This window comes from Pinus tabuliformis, chromosome 2_2 (genome assembly GCF_031772625.1).
Source record: "Pinus tabuliformis cultivar Carrire ecotype Pingquan chromosome 2_2, CPIR1, whole genome shotgun sequence".
Classification (NCBI taxonomy): domain Eukaryota; kingdom Viridiplantae; phylum Streptophyta; class Pinopsida; order Pinales; family Pinaceae; genus Pinus; species Pinus tabuliformis.
Genome location: NC_142300.1, coordinates 1,052,259,927 through 1,052,280,483, shown reverse-complemented (window position 1 = coordinate 1,052,280,483; position 20,557 = coordinate 1,052,259,927). Strand labels below are relative to the sequence as shown.

The window sequence follows — 20,557 nt, the reverse complement described above, 5'->3', positions numbered from 1 at the left end:
AGAAACTATATTTTTCTCTCAGTTGTATTTATGGTTGTTATCGTAATAAAGATATTCTAAATAATTTTTATTACTTTTAAAGCAATAAAATAACTCATGTTCATTTACAAAACCTAGCGAAGCACCTTTTCAATTCGAAGAGATTTATCCGTGAAGTAAGTTGCTTGTTGGCCAAGATCGGCCTACTTGTAATTCGCGAATGCTTGCTAAATGATAGCTACGTTGCCAGTTGGCCGAGGTCGACCTGCGGTTTGTGATGGCAACCAATATACTGTACCAACCCATCGCACGAAACCAGTGATGGGCAAATGCCGTAACCATGGCATGAAATGGCTATGGATGGTCATACATAAAAGGGCGTACTATAAGGCATTAAAATCCCTATAGCATAGGATTTATGGCTTGCCCCCATCTACCGCCTCGGGATTCCTCTTGTATTCACGGTATTGAGGCCTGTTGAGCGATCCAACGGCCAGGGTTGGCTCCTTCAACTTTCAATACCCTCGGCCAGGGTTGGCTCCTTCAACTTTCAATACCCTTGGCGTCGCGTTGAGGTCTCATTCCTCCGTCAGTGCTCATGACTCCTGCTTGGTCTCATTCCAGCTTCGAACCAGAGCTCTGTTGAGGTTTTTGAAAGGCTTTCGAAGTGCCAATCCTTAGATCTTCATCTTTCGAAGTGTTTTCCATCGTAACTGATATTTTTTTCGTAGATGATATGGCTTTCCCCACTGCGACCCTCAGCGTGGAGTACAAAATGAGGGCCATCTACGAAAAAAATATCAGTTACGATGGAAAGACACTTGCTTGGATGCTATGTTTGAACGGTTTCTGCATTCTAGAAGTATTGAGAACTCTGGGTTCCATTTTGTTGTCCATTGGTTCGTGATACCTTGGGTTCTTACAGGACTATCCTCCATGGTTAGCCAATATTAAAGGTAATTTGTTTTTCTAAAAGCTCCGTTGGGGTTTGGTCTGGCTTCTTTCAAAATCTCATCGTATTTCTCGAACCTTCCAAAAAACATACGAAGAAAACCATGCTCCGCTAGGGTTTGTTCTTACTTATTTCTATGGGCTTATTGTAATTTGTGGTGCTCTTCCATTGCTTACCAAGATTACAGGTAAATATTTTTTATCTAAAAACATTCCTGAAAAACTTCAGAGGATTTCTTCTATTTGCTGCTAGGAATTTTGCAACTGGTTTTTTTATATTTTTAAATCTGATAACCCTATCTTTCTATATTATCTATGCATCTATTGCGGTCTAGTTCCTGTTGGCTTCTACAGGTATTTACTTGCATTAGGTTCCTAGACAAGGGTCATTTTCAGTTTCTAAACTTTTACCTTCCATTATGCTGTCCACTGGTTCGTGATACCTTGGGTTATTATGGGACAATCCTCCATGGTTCGCCAATATTAAAGGTAAGTTGTTTTTCTAAAATATTTCCTTGAAGTCTACAGATGACTACATAGAATCCTCACCATCCTCTGAACGCTCAAGGCATGTCTAAGGGATCCAAAAGGTGAACCTATAATCACATGGAAATTTCTGTCAATTGCAGGATGCAGAGCAGGATCACATGGAGTGGGAGCATATGGTGGTTCATTTCGTCCAGGTGATCAAACATGGGATGGGAGTTTTGTAGCTATGGGTGCAGAGCCTAACCAGGTGGTCCCCATCATAAATTGCAGTGAGTCATCGATACTCTGTAAAACAAAGCGAATTGATATTGTGCGAGAATCCTCAACCCTTCGACCAGTAGAAGGTGCATGCTAGGGCAATTTGACCCTCCAATATTCTAACCCTAGTGGCTTCCACTAAATGTTAAGGGGACGTGACCGACTCTGCTTATGTGCTGGAGTGAAGAACATAGAGAGGAACCATCGTTTGAAGAACCAGTGAGAGGACGTTGTGGTTCAATCGCTCTAGTAATCGAGGACACGTGATGGGATTTCTGAAAAGGAGTTCATCAGATTCCATTTCTGTGAACATCCTTTGTTCATTAATGGTATATATAACGATTACCTCTATTCATTGTATGTATATATAATAATTATTTTTATTCATGAAAGTACATGTTTTCTTATCTCTATTATCCCTATTTAGGAAAATATATGTTCTTCAATTTTGTATATCGGTGATACTTGTTTCATTCAAACTGAGTGTAGCAGAGAATAATGCCAATACAAAGCAAGACATAAAGTGTGGTGTGTTATTGAGTTGCGCTTAGCTCAGCAGAGTAGAATGTTGCTACAGGGAAGAGCATCTTGGGTAGTGGGTTGATTTAGCATTGCACCTGGTTGATTTGTCCTTTCTCATTTTTCATTTCTGCTTTTTCTTTCTTTTGTGGATGCTAAATAGCAATGTCCAGCGTTATTTCCCTCTTCTTGCTTGTAGTCTTTTCGTGGGTTTTGGGTTTTATTTTTTTGGGTTTTTGTTTTTTTACTGTTTAGATATTGGTATTTTTTGTTTTTAACAGTTTTGTTTTGGGTTTTTTCTTCTCTCTGGGAGATGAGACGATATGTTGGCTTGGCTACACCCTATAGCTGTGGTTCATGTACTTCCCACATGTTGTGCAACAGTTAAAAGAGGTATGCACTCTTTCTTTGGAGTTTATTTTTGGGTGTGTGCAGGTGTCGAAAGATTGCAGAGGAGCTCCAGTGAAGACTTCGGACTATGTTGCTAACATTCAACTTTGGAAGATAATCATTGCATGTATTTCGCATATACTTTATATTTAGATATGCTTTATACTTGCCTCTACTTTAGTTGCTAAAGAATTTATGTTGTAAAGATTACAATAATAGCTAAATGAAATAAATCAAGTAAAACCATCTATTCCACTAGCTACATCATTCTTAACCAAATCCCAAGTGGCTTTCCCTCACTACTTACCAAATTTTAAATTGACTTTCGCCTTTACATGATTATTTCTCTCAAAAAGTTAAGGCTTCATTTTTATTTTTCATGAAAACGTGCAGGGAAATGGTGAGCATGTTCCCTTGGCAGATTGATAGTTGGCTGTCTTCAAGCTCATACTGTTGCTTAGCTACCATGGTATTGATCCAGTAAGTCTGTTGATGTTCAGCACCAACCTACTTCGATTCTGTTACTTACCTAATTCTGGAGGCAAGGACCCAGATAAGTTAGCAAATGGAATATGTAAAGCCTCCATCTTTGACAAGTTACTGAGCTGCCATAGATTCCCGCTTGCATAAGAATTGTGCCCGGTCATCATATCCCTGAGCTCTGTTGGGATTGAACCAGTGATCTCATTGAAGGAGGAGCACAATTGCGAAAGATAATACTGCAAATTCATTTCAACGACATTACGTGTCCTATGAAATTAGACAAAAATGGAGACTTGATGGGATCTACTTTTGAGATTATCAACGTAGCTAGTACACACATCCAGAACAGTGGTTACTGGTCAAACCGAACCAGCTTATCGGTCACCCCTCCAAAAATTACAGCCACCATCAGTGACTATCAATATCATATAAAGCCAAAATTGTCTGATATTATATGGCCCGGTGAAAGTGAAACTACGGCGCGGGATTGGGCCCGTGGAAAGGAACTTGCTATTGGTTTGCCTAGAAAGATAGGCTACTAAGAATTTGTAAAAGTGAATGGTAGCAACCCGATGAAAGGATTTTGTGTTGATGCATTTATTGTTGTAATGAAATTGCTGCCCTATTTTTGGTACACATTTAAACCTTGTGGAATAGGGAATTCTGCACCCAATCACGATGTTTTTAACGTGTAAAATGCAATGGGTTACCACAGGTTTTCTTTCTCTACAATGTTCTTGAAGCATGGTGACTAATATTTCTGCTCTTTTTTTATCCTCAGGGATTTTAGCTTCCCTCTCAAAACATTGGTTTTCTTTATATTTGATGGTATTGATGCGCTTAAAATGCATGATTCTGATGAAGACTTTGAGAGAATGATGAAGCTTCACTACGTAGGCAGTAAATGAAAGGTATTTGTGGAAATAAATTTAGGTGCCCACGTTGTTGCAAGTGTCCTAAATAAGTTGTGTTAAGAAGTTTGTGAAAAAAAATTAAATGTGATACAAATATTCATAGTGTTTCATACTTTGGAAAATGAGAGTAATTTGGATTTTATGTTTCTGTTTCTTTCATAAGATTAAATTCTGGTGCTAAATGGTTCTTGTCAGGGAGCTTTCTGTACATATATTTTTGCAACTCTGTTTTTATTTTTCCATCATTTCATATATAAGAGAACTTCAACATGTGGTTTATTTATTGTTTTTTAGAACAAAATGGATTTAAAGAAATTATATAGTTTTTCAAAAATGAATAGGGAAGATGTTCTCTATGCATAGCTGGAAAGCGTCTTCTTGGATACAGGGTCAAATGCAGTTATGCATGGTCTCATTTAGCCATGCCAGCCTTGCTAAAAGTTCTTTGCCCATACTCCCATCTGGATTAAATGAATCTGTGCAGAGTAACGAGGCACATTACGGGCATGAAGTTGATTACGTCCATGACCACTTTCGAGATGGCAGCGGGGCAGACTACGGTCACAATGAGGCAGATCACAATTATGAGCCTTCAGCCTTGTCCTCTGAAACCGAAGGCCAAGAGGATGCAGATAGATTTGATGGTTTATTTTCTCCATCGCAAGAGTATACCGAGGTGCCACGCTCATTTGAGATTGGCTTCTCATGGCCAGAAGAAATCGATGTTGGAACAGAAGGATTTGATATAATATATGGTAAAGAACAAAAAGTTGCTGCAGAATACCAGCAGGTGATGGAAGTCTCAGTTGATGCAGAGAATACCCAAGTTCTTGAATCTGTCATTCTAGACAGTGTACATGATATAGAAAACTTACCAGTAGATGCAGAAAAAAATGTTAATAGTTCTGAGGACTGTATTCCTGAATTGGTATCATTTATGGACTTTGGTGCAGATGTATCTCATGAATCTGAGTCTCATTTTGGTAATAGTGGTTCACATGACTTTGTTTTCTCCTCATCTAAAACAGAAACTAACAGTGAAATACAGAGTTTTGAGAGCCTTTTCATTCAAGATCCAGAGGAACTGAGCACATCATCAGGTGGAGGTGATTACTATATTCCTGCAATGGCCAGTCAGTCCAAGACACTAAATTTTGAGAGCCAAAATGAATTTGAATTCAGACATAATGAATCTGTCATGTCTCTAGTGGAAAAGAGTAGTAAGGACTCGGGAGGGGGGATCAGACATATCAGTTGTTCATGATCTCGGAGATTCTAGTACTCCAGCAAAATCACTGAAATATATCTTGCTTTTTGGAACTATAGGTGCGTCTATTTTTGCAGTTGCGATGCTTGCTACATATTTGGTCAGTGTGTATAGAAAGAGAGTCAAATGTACAAGTCCTAAGAGAGCCCAAGAACATGATCAGAACACTGTAGCAGAGAAAAATGGTCCTACAGAAGATGGTCATTCCATACCGAGGAGGGAGATACTATATCCCCAAAGAAATCACTTTTCTTCAATGTAGATGACTGTGCCCTGCGAAAATAACTTCGAGCGAGGGATTCCTATGTGCCGAAGGTGGAACTTCTTAATGAGTATTTGCCATCAAAGGTGGTAAACACTTCAGAAAGAAAACTCAATACCTGGCTTTTATCAAGTACCCAAGAAAATTCATTTCACACCCCAGAGAGGAAGGTTAGGAGAAGCAACACATACTCGGAAACAGAGCAAGGAAGTATGGCTACTCAAGAGATGTCTATGGATGATTCTCCATCTTATGGGAGCTTCAAAACTCTGATGAAAGAGGTATTCTACTTTTAATCCCAACATCAAACTTGTTAAGCGTTTCCTTTGTTTTTTCTACCTTTGTGTTTTGGTTTTGAAATAATATTCCAACCTTTGCAAGGCATTTTCTTGCTTATCAATTTCCATTGAATATTAAGTGAAAGTGGAATTTGGTTTCTTCATTTCGAGGTTGGTAAAATAGTTGTCTAGGAGCAGGGGAATTTGGTTTTTTCCATCCTACCAATCTTCCTTATATATCTTGTCAGACTTTTTCAGTGTTGTGCGAGCCATTTGATGTATAGATGTTGTTCATGTGCTTATTTCAGTCTCAATTCTCTTTTCACTGCACCTTGTTTCCTTTGCATTTCAAGTAAAAATGGAATTTGGTTTCTTCATTACAAGGTTGGTAAAATAGTTCTCTAGGAGCCGGGGATGCTCTTCTTCCATTCTACCAATCTTTCTTATATATCTTATCATATTTTTTCAGTGTTGTGTGAGCAATTTTATGTAAAGATGTTGTTCACGTTCTTAAAGACCCAAAATTTAATACACATCAAAAATTTGTGGATGATACTATGCTACAGGGTATACCCACAGTCAGGGAAGCCAAAGAGATCAAACATATATTGAATGACTTTGCTATGGCAGCAGGCACAAAGGTAAGCCTCAACAAATCCAAAGTTTTTTTCTTTAACACTGATATTCTTATTTAGAGAAATATTATCAGAATTCTTGGGTTTCAAAGGGAATAACTACCTTCCAAGTATCTATGCATACCTCTTACAGATAAACCTTTGAGCAAGAGTGTGTGGGAGGCAACAATTAACAAACTTTAGGACAAGGTCAGAAAATGGACACACAGGTCACTAAATTTGGCAGGGTGCCTGGTGCTCACACAAGAAGTCTTGCAGGAAATTCCCATTTTCATGTTCTCATCTCTTCCTGCTCCTAAAGGCATTAAGCAATAGATCAGGAGTATACAAAGGGATTTTTTGTGGGGTAGAGGTGAAGAGAAAAAGAAGTGGGCTTTAGTAGCTTGGGACAATATTTGCAAGCCCAAAAAACATGGTGGCTTGGGGATTCATGACCCTAAAATCCTTAGTAGAGTTTCGGGGGCCAAACTTTGGTGGAGATGGATTAAGGAATCGGTAGCTCCCTGGGCTAAGCTGTGGAAACAAAAATATGCTAAGTATGGTAGGAGAAGGATCACATTAGAATGTCAGGGCAAATCAAGGGCTCCCATATCTGGAATCTGGACTGGGAGAATAAAAGTATTGTTCAGGAACATAGCTTTTAGGAAATTCGAGCAGGGAACCTAGCAAGATTGTGGGAGGACAGCTGGAAATAGGAACCCAACCTTTATAAGGATGAATTAGCAGGTCTCAAGAGAGACACAGATAATAAAGGGCTGATTATGGTTAAATATTTGTGGGACCAGGATAGGGATAATGGAAAATGGAGGAATTGGAAGGATCTGGGCCACAGTGATGACAGTCCTTTCAAGGTCCTGGCAAGAATACTCACCTAGGAGTTAGAGCATAGAAGGATTCTGGTATCCTCCTTACCTGACCAATTAAGATGGGGAAAGAACACCGAAGGCAACTTTAACCTCAAAGAAGCTAAACAGGAAGTAACAAAATTTAACTATCCGAATCCTAATCTAGTCTGGAAGAAACTATGACAAAGCCCCCACTGAATGAAGATAAAGTTGTTCATCTGGTTAGTGTATCAATGGAAAATCTTAACATGGGAGAACCTGAAAAAGAAGGCTTTATTGGCCCCTCCCAATGTTACCTCTATGGCTCTCAAGAGGAGACGGTGGATCACCTTCTCAACCTCTGTCCTTTCACATCGAACGTATGGAACTGTGTGGCCTTAATCTTTAGGCAAATAGATAGGGATAGTCTTAGCATATCCAATACTTTGAAGAACTGGCGGGCAAATTTCTCAGGGAATGAAATCATTAATAAAGCTTGGATTCTGGTACCAGGCTTTGTTATCTGGAATGTTTGGAAAGAACGCAACAATCAGATCTTTAAAAACAGAGCAAGAGAGCCCCAACACATAATTGCCAAATTTTGAGGCAGCTCAAAGACACAATAAGAAGCCTTTTGCGGAATCTTCCTAAGGATCCTCCTCTACCCTAAGAGGTGAGCATTATTACGCATTTGGGTCTCCAATCCATAAACCCACAGGGCTTAATCAAGGGAGTAAGCCAAATTAATGCAAATATTAATATTTGGAAGCCTCCTCCTCATGGCTTTCTAAAGGTTAATATAGACGGAGCTTCTAAAGGCAATCTAGGGTTAGCTGGCTTTGGAGGGAATATAAGAGATGAAAAGGGTTAGATAAAGAAGATCTTCCATGGAAACTTGGGCAAGGCTACTAACAACATGGTGGAGCTCATGGCACTAGAACAAGGCTTGGAAATTTTGTTAGATTCTAATTTGCATAATGTCATCATTGAAGCAGATTCAAAATTGATTATTAGAGCGGCCAATAAAATATGTAATGGTACTTCTCCAGATAAAGTATCAAAGCACTGGAGGCTTTTGCAAGTCTTTCACCATATCCACTCCCACGTGCAAACCTTAAACACTGTTAGCTTTGTCCATGTGAAGAGGAAAGCTAACATGTTAGTGGATCGCCTGGTGAACGAGGGAGTCACCAACATGGATAGGGATTCTCGGTATGAATGGGATCTAGTACCCCCAGGCAAACTGTTGGAGGACTGTCTCTATTTGGCAGACAAAGATATAGAGCTATGGATTCACAGGAAGGACTGAGATGGTACAGAAGACAGGAGGGAGGATAGGGTACCCTAAACTGTCAGCCCTCTTTGGGTATGGGCCACTATCCACAACTCAGTATTCCTTCGGACATGCTATGCAAGTACTACATATTGGGTTGTCCATGGAACAAAACATTATGTGGAAATTTTGATTGTGTTTTGTGCTGGACAACGATTTTAGGAGGACGGCACAAGAACCGCCCGATGCATGAGATCAATGGCTACCATTTGGCAAAAGAGCGCGGTAGTTATTCTACGAGGCGTTGTTTTCTAAAACCACAAGAGGTTTATCGGGCGAGGTCTAAGTGGTATCGGGTTTTTTTGAGAAAGGCTCTGATTCCACTCGTCGTGTGACACGTAGCAGGGAGAGGTGAAAGAATACTGCTCTTATCGGATGGTTATCCCTCATGCGACTTATCCACCTGATATCTCCGTAAACCGTTGGATCCTCGGCGGGAGATCAATGGTGTATGTTTGATTGTGCAAGTTAGCTTGGTGTCTCGAACCCAAAAAAAGTTTAGAGGGCTGGAATAAAGTTTACGTCGGGTCCGTAAGAAAGGTTTGGTGTGGGTTGTTGTGGGCCCGTGATCAGTGCATGTCTAGTGGATACTGACAGGTCGGTTCGGCAGGTGTGCGACTGTACAAGCTCAATGAAGGTTCTAGTTGGTATACTTTTTGGAAGTCTGGTGAACCCTCGCTTGTGACTTCTATTGAGGGCTCGAACTCTTTTAGTGCTAGACAGCATGACCAGATGGTCTACTGCTTGCCTATTGTCCAGAGTAAACGGATGTAACCCCCTGGTTGTCTTGTTAGGACTTTGCATGGTTTTGGATGCGTGTTTCGGTACTTTGTTTGCACAGCTGCCTGTTGAACTCTCACGGAGCTGGTGCGGCAACTTGTAAATTATGTATTATTGACTAGATTAATAGAAGGTCCTACTCTTACCTGATTAAAAAAAAGAACATTTATAGGTAAAATTGTTGATAAGACAGATTTGTAATGCATTTACTTGTTCGTTGGTAGATATTCTTTAGGAATTCTAGATTTTCAAAAACATACAGACTTTGTGCCCAAAGTTTAAAGGTGTATGCTCTACAATTCTAGCTACCTCACAAGGAGGCTCCATCCCTAGTAGAAGTTGAATGTTGTAGCCCATTCTGACCCTCCTTAAAATTGAGATACCTCGTTAAATTCTACCTCACATAGATATTTATCTTGATTAATACTTTCCTTATTCTATCTCTCGTAAGAAAAAATCATTATCCTAACCTACCTTTTACATTTAATCTCTGCCTTAACCTTTTTAAAGATAAATCAAAATCACTCTCCTCTTTAATCATTGTAGCCTAAGCATGATGATCACATATAAACATACACACATGTATTATTAACATTAGTCTAGGAAATGATTAAATGATTAGCATTACTAACTAAATATCATCTTAATACTTATTATTAACTAATGATGTCCACAACAAGTGGGGTAAGTGTCCAAGAAAAGGGGGGAATGATGCACACAAAAGGTGGACTATAAAAAAAATACATTATGATTATGTTAACACATATTCTTTAATTAACACTTGTATTAACTATGCTAAATTATGACAATTTAATCTTATTCAAATAAACATCACTAGAAAATATGTCATCATATGCTCATGCTTAGTTTAATGGAGTCCAAAGGGGTCACAATATAATGAGGGCCTACAAAACAATAATAATGTAAGGGCTCAACAATAACAATAGTTGGTTTCTATGGGGAAAACAATAACAATCTTGGGGTTACACTAGTATTATAGAGGGTCACCTAGGCAAAAGTAGTGCTTTATAACATGTTCTACAAAGTAAGTGACCTATGTTACAATATGTGTTGCTGAGAACAAAGGGCACCTTATAGAGGCTAGAGAAGATGATCACTTTGTTAGGCACACATCACCGTGACCCATGTTACAATGTGTGTTGTTGAGAAAAAAGGCCACGTTATAGAGACTAGAGAGAATCATCACTTTGTTAGGCACACATCACCCTGGGATTCACCTCTGCATCCAACTAAGATTCCGCTACCAATCCATGTTGACATGAAGGAGAACAAACTAGCCATAATGCCGACAATTTGATGTTTAATTTGGAATTGATACCTAACATTTAAAACAATATTAATAACAAAATATATTTATATATGGGTCATAAATAAAATATTTAAAGCAAGTAAAAATATTTCAAAATTAATTATGTATAATATATACAGAGCAATTGAAATAGAAAATTTCTCATTACACTCATAAGTGCTCTCTAGATTCCAATATGAAAGAAATGTATAATTGAATTCATTGTACTTAAAAGCAAATTATCAGCAACAAAAAAGTATTTCAAATACAATATTTCCCTACCCACATTAGAGTTAAATCATTTCAATTGTGTGTTATTGAATACGATGGAGGGATATATGCAAGTCCTTTCATACTTAACATGGTATTGATATAATAAATATTTTTTTATTTTTTTCTTTTTGTTTCTTATTTTTAAATACTTATTTATGAAATAAATAAATTCAATAAAAAAAAATATTAAATTTATAATTAAGGATGAATTTTTTAATTAATATACATTTTAAACATTATATATAAATTATATATACATATTAAACACCACCAAATTATACATATTTCTCACACTAACAATTTCCAAGTCAATTAAATTAGAAAAATATATTCCCACACTTTAGAAAAATAATGGCTATACTATTCGTGTCAGCCAAATGAGAATAACAAAACAAACAATTTATCAAATATTTTTATTTCTTACTTTTAAATATTTATTACAAAATTAACAATTTTATATTTTTAATTACTTTATTTTATATATATAATTTAAGATGGATATTAAATATTCGTTTTGTAATTAACTTTGAAATTTTTAATTAATATATCTTTTAAACATTATACCTAAATTGTATATACATATTAAACATTGAATTATTGATTCAGGAGGATCCTGTCAGTCCAGTATGAGCAGAGTCTTCAATGATTCAAGTCGAAGTGGTCTTAAAATGATCATAGTCGATGAGGTCTTGAACTTTTTCAAGTTCGCTAGTATTCATCGTCAGCATTCAGTGTCTGGTATCTTCATCTTTGACAGTGATGTTATGGTTGTCTGGTAATGTCAATGGTTGATATGGTTTTCATGGTATTCGAAGGATATGGTTTTGTACCTTGTTGTCGACATGTGTTTGTCGTCAGTTCTGTCGGGGTTTGGTTGTCGACATGTGTTTGTTGTCAGTTCTGCCGGCCTTTGGTTGTCAACATGTGTTTGTTGTCATGAGATAGTGGCAAATGTCGCTTTGTGACGAAGAGGTGTACATGTGTTTTATTATCAAAATCCAAGTGATTTAATACATAAACATAAGTTATGTATCCTAATACACCTAAACCCTAACCTATACCTAATCCATGCATTAAAATTCCATAACCCTAAGTCCTAAACCCATTCATGCTATTGCAAAACTTGTAAAACATTAAAACATTACAAAATGCACACAAAATAGCCCCTAACGGTTGGCCTAACTGCATCAGAGCAGACCGTAGCGGGCCATGTGAAGGGACAAGGGATTAACCGTCAGGGTTAACATCGGAGCATGACCGCGCGGGGAATGGTATCTAATTGTGGTTGTGTGAACGTAGAGCAGGAGACCACGCAGTCGGGGGTTGTCTCCGCCGTTTGGTGGACAGTCACGGTCCAAGGGGGGGTAGCAGGTGTATGTGAGTGCCGAATTAACCGCCAACCATCATCGTCGTGAAAAACAGTCGGCAAAATTGCTGGAGCCATAACTGCGGGTTATCTAACTTGTTCACATGCATTGTCAGCGCCCTCCGCCCGGATAGCTGACTCCTAACAGTGTCGGGCTAAACTAAGGTCGAAAGTGGGTTTTTATTTGTATTTTGGATATTTTAATTACATCTAGGTGCTGAATATCACTATGTGACATTAATTCATTAACTAAAACCCTGAATTAACCCTAAAAGTCAGCTTGTTCATTCCTAAGCTCAGACTAAGGAGTTAGAATGCATCTGGAGGGTTATAAAGATAGTTTGGCTCGTTGAAGAGTAGGAGGGAGTGATTTTAGAGTTTTGTATGGAGATTATAGAGGACATAGGCTGATTTTTTATTTCAGTGTAACGAGAGCCTCTAGAGTCAATTGGGAACCATGACAAGCGTTGGAAAGCTAATTCAGAGAGCTTTCTTGTGACAGTGACCAGAACTGCTTGCGTGCACAATTAGTCTGGTTAATTTGTTGTGTAATCGACCTCCTCAGATTCAATCCTAATAAAGCGAACACCCATCTTGAAAGCGGACATAGAGACGTAGTCCATCAGGGACGAACTCTGTAATCAATATTGATGTCTCATATCGCTGTGTTTTTACTACTTATTACTTTTGTTTGTATGTTTCTCATGTTTTAATTATGTCGTAAAGTCACTCCTTTTCAATCAATTCTCACGGTTAAAGCACCTTAAGTTAACATTCATTTCACTAATGGCATTAATCAATTCTACTTCAGTTTAATGTATGATCATCTCAAATCAATTATACATATTTTCCATACTAACAATTTTCAGGTCACTCCAATGGAAAAAAGTATATTCCTACTCTTCAAAAGTCACTCCAATAGAAAAAAACAGATTCCTACACTTCAAAAGTCACTCCAATGGGAACAAAACAGATTCCTATCTTTCAAAAAAAAAAAAAAACCAATCCAATGGAAAAAACAGATTCTTACCTTTCAAAAAACAATAACTCTAAATAAAAAAGAACAAATTATAAAGATAATTTAAATATCCTACATCCATAAAAAGGAAACCACTAAATATGCTTTTCAAATCAACCAAATGAAAATATATATATATATATATATATATATATCATAAAAAAATATATATCGATCTACAAATGAAAACTAATCCTACATATACAAGTGGATTTCTACATCTACCATGGTAAATAATGAATACAAGTTTTCAAATCAACCAAATGGAAAGAAAAAATCCAACTCCTACAAATGAAAACAATAAATCTTACAAAACTAGTGTTAGATAATGCACACCTTGAATGTTAAATGAAATGAACACATCTTTATCATTTGGGGTTTGCATAAAAGGCCTCTCAACCAACCAAAGAAAAAACAAATTCCTGCCCCTAAAAGTGAAAACCATGTAATCCTATGGGTTGATATGAAAAGAAAGAATTCCTACCCCTACAAATGAAAACAATGAAATCCTACAAATACAACTGGTGTTATATGGTGCATACCTTGAAGGTTAAATGAAATGAACACACTTTTATCATTTGGGGTTGCATAAAAGACAACCAACCAAAGAAAAACGAATTCCTGCCCGTAAAAGTGAAAACCATGAAATCCTACGGGTTGATATGAAAAGGAAAAATTCCTACCCCTATAATTATACGTGAGGACAAGAAGTCGGAACCCATCGTTGTTTAAATCGTCCACCAGTACACCTTTTTCGTCGTTGGCTCTGTGTTGCCCATGCAATTCATTATCCTTTACACGGAGTACTGATGCCACATTATAGGATATTTTCACGGCAAGCAATAGATCCCATGCTATTGGGTCATTAATGCTTACCCCCATCTTATGCCATCGTATGCGGCACCATACCCTTCCCCCATGGTATCGCCATGGGCATCCTCCGGCAGTAAATGCAATGGTGCGAATTGAGGCAAGCAATAGATCCCATGCTATTGGGTCATTAATGCTTACCCCCATCTTATGCCATCGTATGCAGCACCATACCCTTCCCCCATGGTATCGCCATGGGCATCCTCCGGCAGTAAATGCAATGGTGCGAATTGATCTGATGTACCGATACGACCGAGATTTCCGGCTTACCCCAATAGATTTGCGGCTTGCCATGCATGATACCTATTCCTTAGTTTTAAATTGAGCGCGGGAAAATGAAATTTTGAAAAATAACAGCGCGTTCTTCAAAAACAATACAATAAACAGTATGCTTTTGTTTCTCTTCTGTGTTTGTTTCCACATCTCGTTATGGCAGTGGATAGTTTTAGAGTACTCTGTAAATACATAGAATGGTGCTCTGTAAATTCATAGAATTTCGCTGTTGATTCACGGATATCCAGGCGTTTTCGGATTACTGCATCTCAGACACCAGGGTTCTATTTCTCTGAACGAAGTGCCATGCTTGAATCCCACTCAAGCTTCCTCACAACACTTCATGACATCGGCCCTGTGTAAGCTACCAACGCGTGGAGTGAACTTCATATTGCAAAACATAAAGAGCATGCCAGGCCTCAACATGCTTGGAATTGTCATGGCTCGCATAGACATGGCTGTGGGAGGGGTGGCAACTCCACACATCCATCCCAAAGCCACTAAAATTGTGTACCTGTTGCAAGGTCCCTTCGCATGTGTTTTTAATCAACTGCCTGTATATTCAGTTCTGTGTTTGTTGCAGCTTTGTGGCTCAATGGTCCATGTCGGTAGCTTTTTGTGACATGGTAAGTTTTGGATTTCTAGAAAATAATAAGCAGCTGGAAATTTACATGGAGTCAAACCTTAGTTTGGCAGACAGCCGAAGGTAATAATATATTACATTTTAGCTATTGATTTTCGTCCATAGGTTGTTTTTGTTTATGACATTTGTGCATTAGATTACAAACTGAAAAGGGAAAAATTTTAATGCAATATGACCATTTTAAGATGGAGAGTATCAGTGTCTTGTCTTCTCAATTTCTTCACGAGTGAGAGAATTTTCTCCTTATGAACAAATTTATGATGGTCTAAAAAATATATTTTTATTTTTATAATAAGGCTATCACTCAATACAATCTACATCATAAAACAAAAAATAATATTCACTCACTTTTAACTCATTAATATCTATACTTACAGATCCAGTCTCACGAAGAATCAAAAGGATTAGAGGGAAAAAGAAGAATGGCTAATTTGAGTTTCCTTAGAAAGATTCTTCAAAAAAATATTTAAAATAGTTTGCATATTGAGTTTAAAGAAAATTATATATAAAAAATGGTGTATATTGAGTTTAAAGCAAATTATGTCTTTTTTTTTTTTTTTTTTTGGACCAGAATTTAGAATTGTTGCAAAATAAATTTAAATTTAAAAGTTTTTTCAAAGATTTGAAACATTAGTTATGGTGGTCAAGAATATATTTGATTTGAGATATTACAATATAGTAACAATATTTTTTTCTGAGGAATTGTGATAAGTATTTATGGTTATATAATTATTTGGAATTAAGAAAAGTCCATGTCTTTCCAAGTTTTAATGAGCAAGTGTAAGTGAAAAATAGATACTTATCACAATTGATCAGTAAAAAACAAGTATTTATGATTTTGATTGTATTGTGTGTTCGCCACAACTGCCAAAAGTAAAATTATTTTTTTTATAGAAAAATATAATATATATAACAAATAACTTATAAAAAAGAAAATACCTACAACATAGGTAGGTAGACCTTAGTATATCTTATCGTATCGAAGAGTAACACAAGTAAGAAATAGTGAGAATCCAATTTATAAAGCTCTAAGTCTACACAACCATTTGTTCATGCACACAAACCAAACCAACAAACATAAATGGATCTCGCTTTTAAAGAGTGGGAGTTGCAGAGGCTAAAGGCTAAGGAAGGAAACACGTGGAAGCACATCTCGGAGCTCTTAAATTAATTTTGGTAACTCCTTTATAAGTTGGGCTTTATGTTTTTTTTTTTTTGTAGATTATATGGAAGACTTCAATATAAAATTGCAATTCAAAAAGTGCAAGAGACAAGAAAATCCTATTGTGGCTATATTGAAACATTGAAGCCTTTCAAATGGTTTTGGATTAATCGAGATATTTGTATCCATTCCATTAAAAAAAATCAAACATGTTTATAAATATATTAATGCATGTATACTATGATGTTAGGATTTTTTCAACTCATGTTAGGATTTTGTCAACCATTTTTATAGTTTGGGTTTTAATAAAAATGTTTCTTGTTTTTCTTTTGGATAGAAAATATTTTATAATTAAATAAAACAAATGCATAAGTTAATTAAATATGTTAACATTGGTGTAATATTATTTCTAAATTTTATAAATTAAAATTAAATAATAATATTTAGTTTTTTATTCTCCATTTCATTATGTCAAAATGAGGAATGAAGGTTAAGAGTCTACTATCACCCCAGAAAGTTGGACTCCCATCATTAGCATATATTGTAGCCAAAGACAATCTTGGAAAATATCTGGAGTAGGAGAAGTGATCAGAGACCATGAAGGAGGTGGAGTCCCTCTGTAGCTATGGCTTGCCCAGAGAGGCCTCTCTTCCTGTTCCACTAGTTCAAGCCATAGCTACAGAGGGACTCTACCTCCTTCATGGTCTCTGATCACTTCTCCTACTCCAGATATTTTCCAAGATTGTCTTTGGCTACAATATCATATTTATTATATTCTTAATTTTAGTCTTAAATTTATGCATTCAATTTTATATATATTTTAATTATGATATTTATAAAATTTAAATTGTATTTATTTCTTAATAAATTTTTAAAATAATAATTTAAATTGATTTAAAAAATGAATTTATTGTATAAATTACGATAACAATTAGATATACATAGAGAGAGAAATGATCATCAAATTTTAGAAGAAAAATAAAAATAAATTATTTCATTTTTATCTAAATATTGATATTTTATATTAATTAGCTTAGTCATATAAATTAAATGATAGATGAATTCCAATCCGCTTAAGATATTAATGCAACCAAAGAAAAAAGTTGTGGAAATAAGGTTGGCAAGGACCAAAATCTTAGGATTGGACGTTAATCAACTACGTGGAAAAAAAACTAACCTTTTAATAAGTAAATCATTAGAGATCCTAATTTATAAAACACAAGTAATTTAATAAAGTTAATCAGATACTTTCATTAAATTGTAAGGATAAAGATAATGACTTTTAATTAAATCTTAAATATACACTTAATATTTATATATATATAAAAAAATTCTCACACCCTTATTCAATATAAATACACTTATATCTAACAACTTTTTTTTCAATATTAATATACTTATAGACATAAATAAAATTATTAAAAATAAACTTACAACATTAAATGTAATCTAAAAATAGAAAACAAAACTCCACAATATTACCAATTATAATATTTTATTCCAATTATAATTTTACAATAATTACCTACCATATTTTTAAATTTTTATTTATTTTTCTTTTATAATAATCACAGTTTTTTCTTTTTAATTGATACTTTATTTAATATTTTTAAAAAAATTGTTTTAATTATTTTATGCAAATTGCAATATTACCCTAACCTTAAAATTTCATGTTCATATTAACATTTTCATTCATTTTATAATATTTATGGACAATATTTATATGTAAATCAAAATACTATACATATGTAAATCAAAATACTATACAGTATCGTTTTTTAGTACCAAAAAAACCAACCTTATATATTAGTAACTCAGAAATATGAATATAAATTAATGAAAATATAAAGTAAATGTAAATATATAATCAATTTTTAGTTTCATATGGGAGATCGAGAAAACTTACCTAAAAAATTATAATGCTATCACACATGTATCCCATATTTATAAAACCAACCAAAAGATCTCATATTTATGAAACCAACCAAATTGTCAACTCCCTTATATAAATATATATTATTAAATAAAAAAATTCTAAAATCAATATCTTCTTGATATTTCCACCGGCAAAGAATCATGTCAAACCTATATTTATATGATGTCTTTTAACTTATTTATACAATCCCTTTTAACACATTATTATTAATTTTAAAAAATCAATATTTTTATATTTAGGTTTTTTAGCCCGAATGTAATATTAAAAACAATTGATTAGAATGTAAACAAATTATTATTAACCAATTTTTTTACAAGCGGAAAAGAAACTATATTTTTCTGTCAGGAGTATTTATATGAGAATATTTGATTACGGTCAAGTTTAGGTTATCGTAATAAAGATATTCTAAATAATTTTTATTACTTTTAAATCAATAAAATAACTCAGGTTCATTTACAAAACCTAGCGAAGCACCTTTTCAATTCGAAGAGATTTATCCGTAAAGTAAGTTGCTTGTTGGCCAAGATCGGCCTACTTGTAATTCGTGAATGCTTGCTAAATGATAGCTACGTTGCCAGTTGGCCGAGGTCGACCTGCGGTTTGTGATGGCAACCAATATACCGTACCAACCCATCACACGAAACCAGTGATGTGCAGATGCCGTAACCATGGCATGCCGTAACCATGGCATGAAATGGCTATGGATGTTCATACATAAAAGGGCGTACTATAAGACATTAAAATCCCTATAGCATGGACCAGTGATGTGCAGATGCCGTAACCATGGCATGCCGTAACCATGGCATGAAATGGCTATGGATGTTCATACATAAAAAGGCGTACTATAAGACATTAAAATCCCTATAGCATGGGATTTATGGCTTGCCCCCATCTACCGCCTCGGGATTCCTCTTGTATCCACGGTAGCGATCCCTCGGCCAGGGTTGGCTCCTTCAACTTTCAATACCCTCGGCCAGGGTTGGCTCCTTCAACTTTCAATACCCTTGGCGTCGCGTTGAGGTCTCATTCCTCCGTCAGTGCCCATGACTCCTGCTTGGTCTCATTCCAGCTTCGAACCAGAGCTCTGTTGAGGTTTTTGAAAGGCTTTCGAAGTGCCAATCCTTGATCTTCATCTTTCGAAGTGCTTTCCATCGTAACTGATATTTTTTTCGTAGATGATATGGCTTTCCCCACTGCGACCCTCAGCGTGGAGTATAAAATGAGGGTCATCTACGAAAAAAAATATCAGTTACGATGGAAAGACACTTGCTTGGATGCTATGTTTGGACGGTTTCTGCATTTTAGAAGTATTGAGAACTCTGGGTTCCATTTTGTTGTCCATTGGTTCGTGATACCTCTTACAGGACTATCCTCCATGGTTAGCCAATATTAAAGGTAATTTGTTTTTCTAAAAGCTCCGTTGGGGTTTGGTCTGGCTTCTCTCAAAATCTCATCGTATTTCTCGAACCTTCATAAAAAACATACGAAGAAAACCATGCTCCGCTAGGGTTTGTTCTTACTTATTTCTATGGGCTTATTGTAATTTGTGGTGCTCTTCCATTGCTTACCAAGATTACAGGTAAATATTTTTTATCTAAAAACATTCCTGAAAAACTTCAGAGGATTTCTTCTATTTGCTGCTAGGAATTTTGCAACTGGTTTTTTTATATTTTTAAATCTGATAACCCTATCTTTCTATGTTATCTATGCATCTATTGCGGTCTAGTTCCTGTTGGCTTCTACAGGTATTTACTTGCATTAGGTTCCTAGACAAGGGTCATTTTCAGTTTCTAAACTTTTACCTTCCATTCTGCTGTCCACTGGTTCGTGATACCTTGGGTTATTACGGGACAATCCTCCATGGTTCGCCAATATTAAAGGTAAGTTGTTTTTCTAAAATATTTCCTTGAAGTCTACAGATGACTACATAGAATCCTCACCATCCTCTGAACGCTCAAGGCATGGATCCAAAAGGTGAACCTATAATCACATGGAAATTTCTGTCAATTGCAGGATGCAGAGCAGGATCACATGGAGTGGGAGCATATGGTGGTTCATTTCGTCCAGGTGATCAAACATGGGATGGGAGTTTTGTAGCTATGGGTGCAGAGCCTAACCAGGTGGTCCCCATCATAAATTGCAGTGAGTCATCGATACTCTGTAAAACAAAGCGAATTGATATTGTGCGAGAATCCTCAACCCTTCGACCAGTAGAAGGTGCATGCTAGGGCAATTTGACCCTCCATTTTCTAACCCTAGTGGCTTCCACTAAATGTTAAGGGGACGTGACCGACTCTGCTTATGTGCTGGAGTGAAGAACATAGAGAGGAACCATCGTTTGAAGA

At 36.1% G+C, this 20,557-nt stretch overlaps 1 protein-coding gene across 12 annotated transcripts in view; it reads left to right on the top strand.

The window, feature by feature from the left end:
• Positions 1-434: 434 nt before the first annotated feature.
• The window catches only part of LOC149197003 (uncharacterized), an 84,609-nt gene continuing 64,486 nt past the window's right edge, over positions 435-20,557 (top strand). For 2 of the 12 annotated variants that reach the window (XR_016254714.1, XR_016254710.1), the window contains exon 1: positions 1,139-5,793. Coding sequence is in view for 1 of the 12 variants with exons in the window: in XM_089405704.1 (XP_089261830.1) it covers positions 5,725-5,793 (69 nt within the window). In the remaining 11 variants the exon portion in view is untranslated. The other 10 variants (XR_016254725.1, XR_016254718.1, XR_016254722.1 and 7 more) reach the window with 10 other exon arrangements.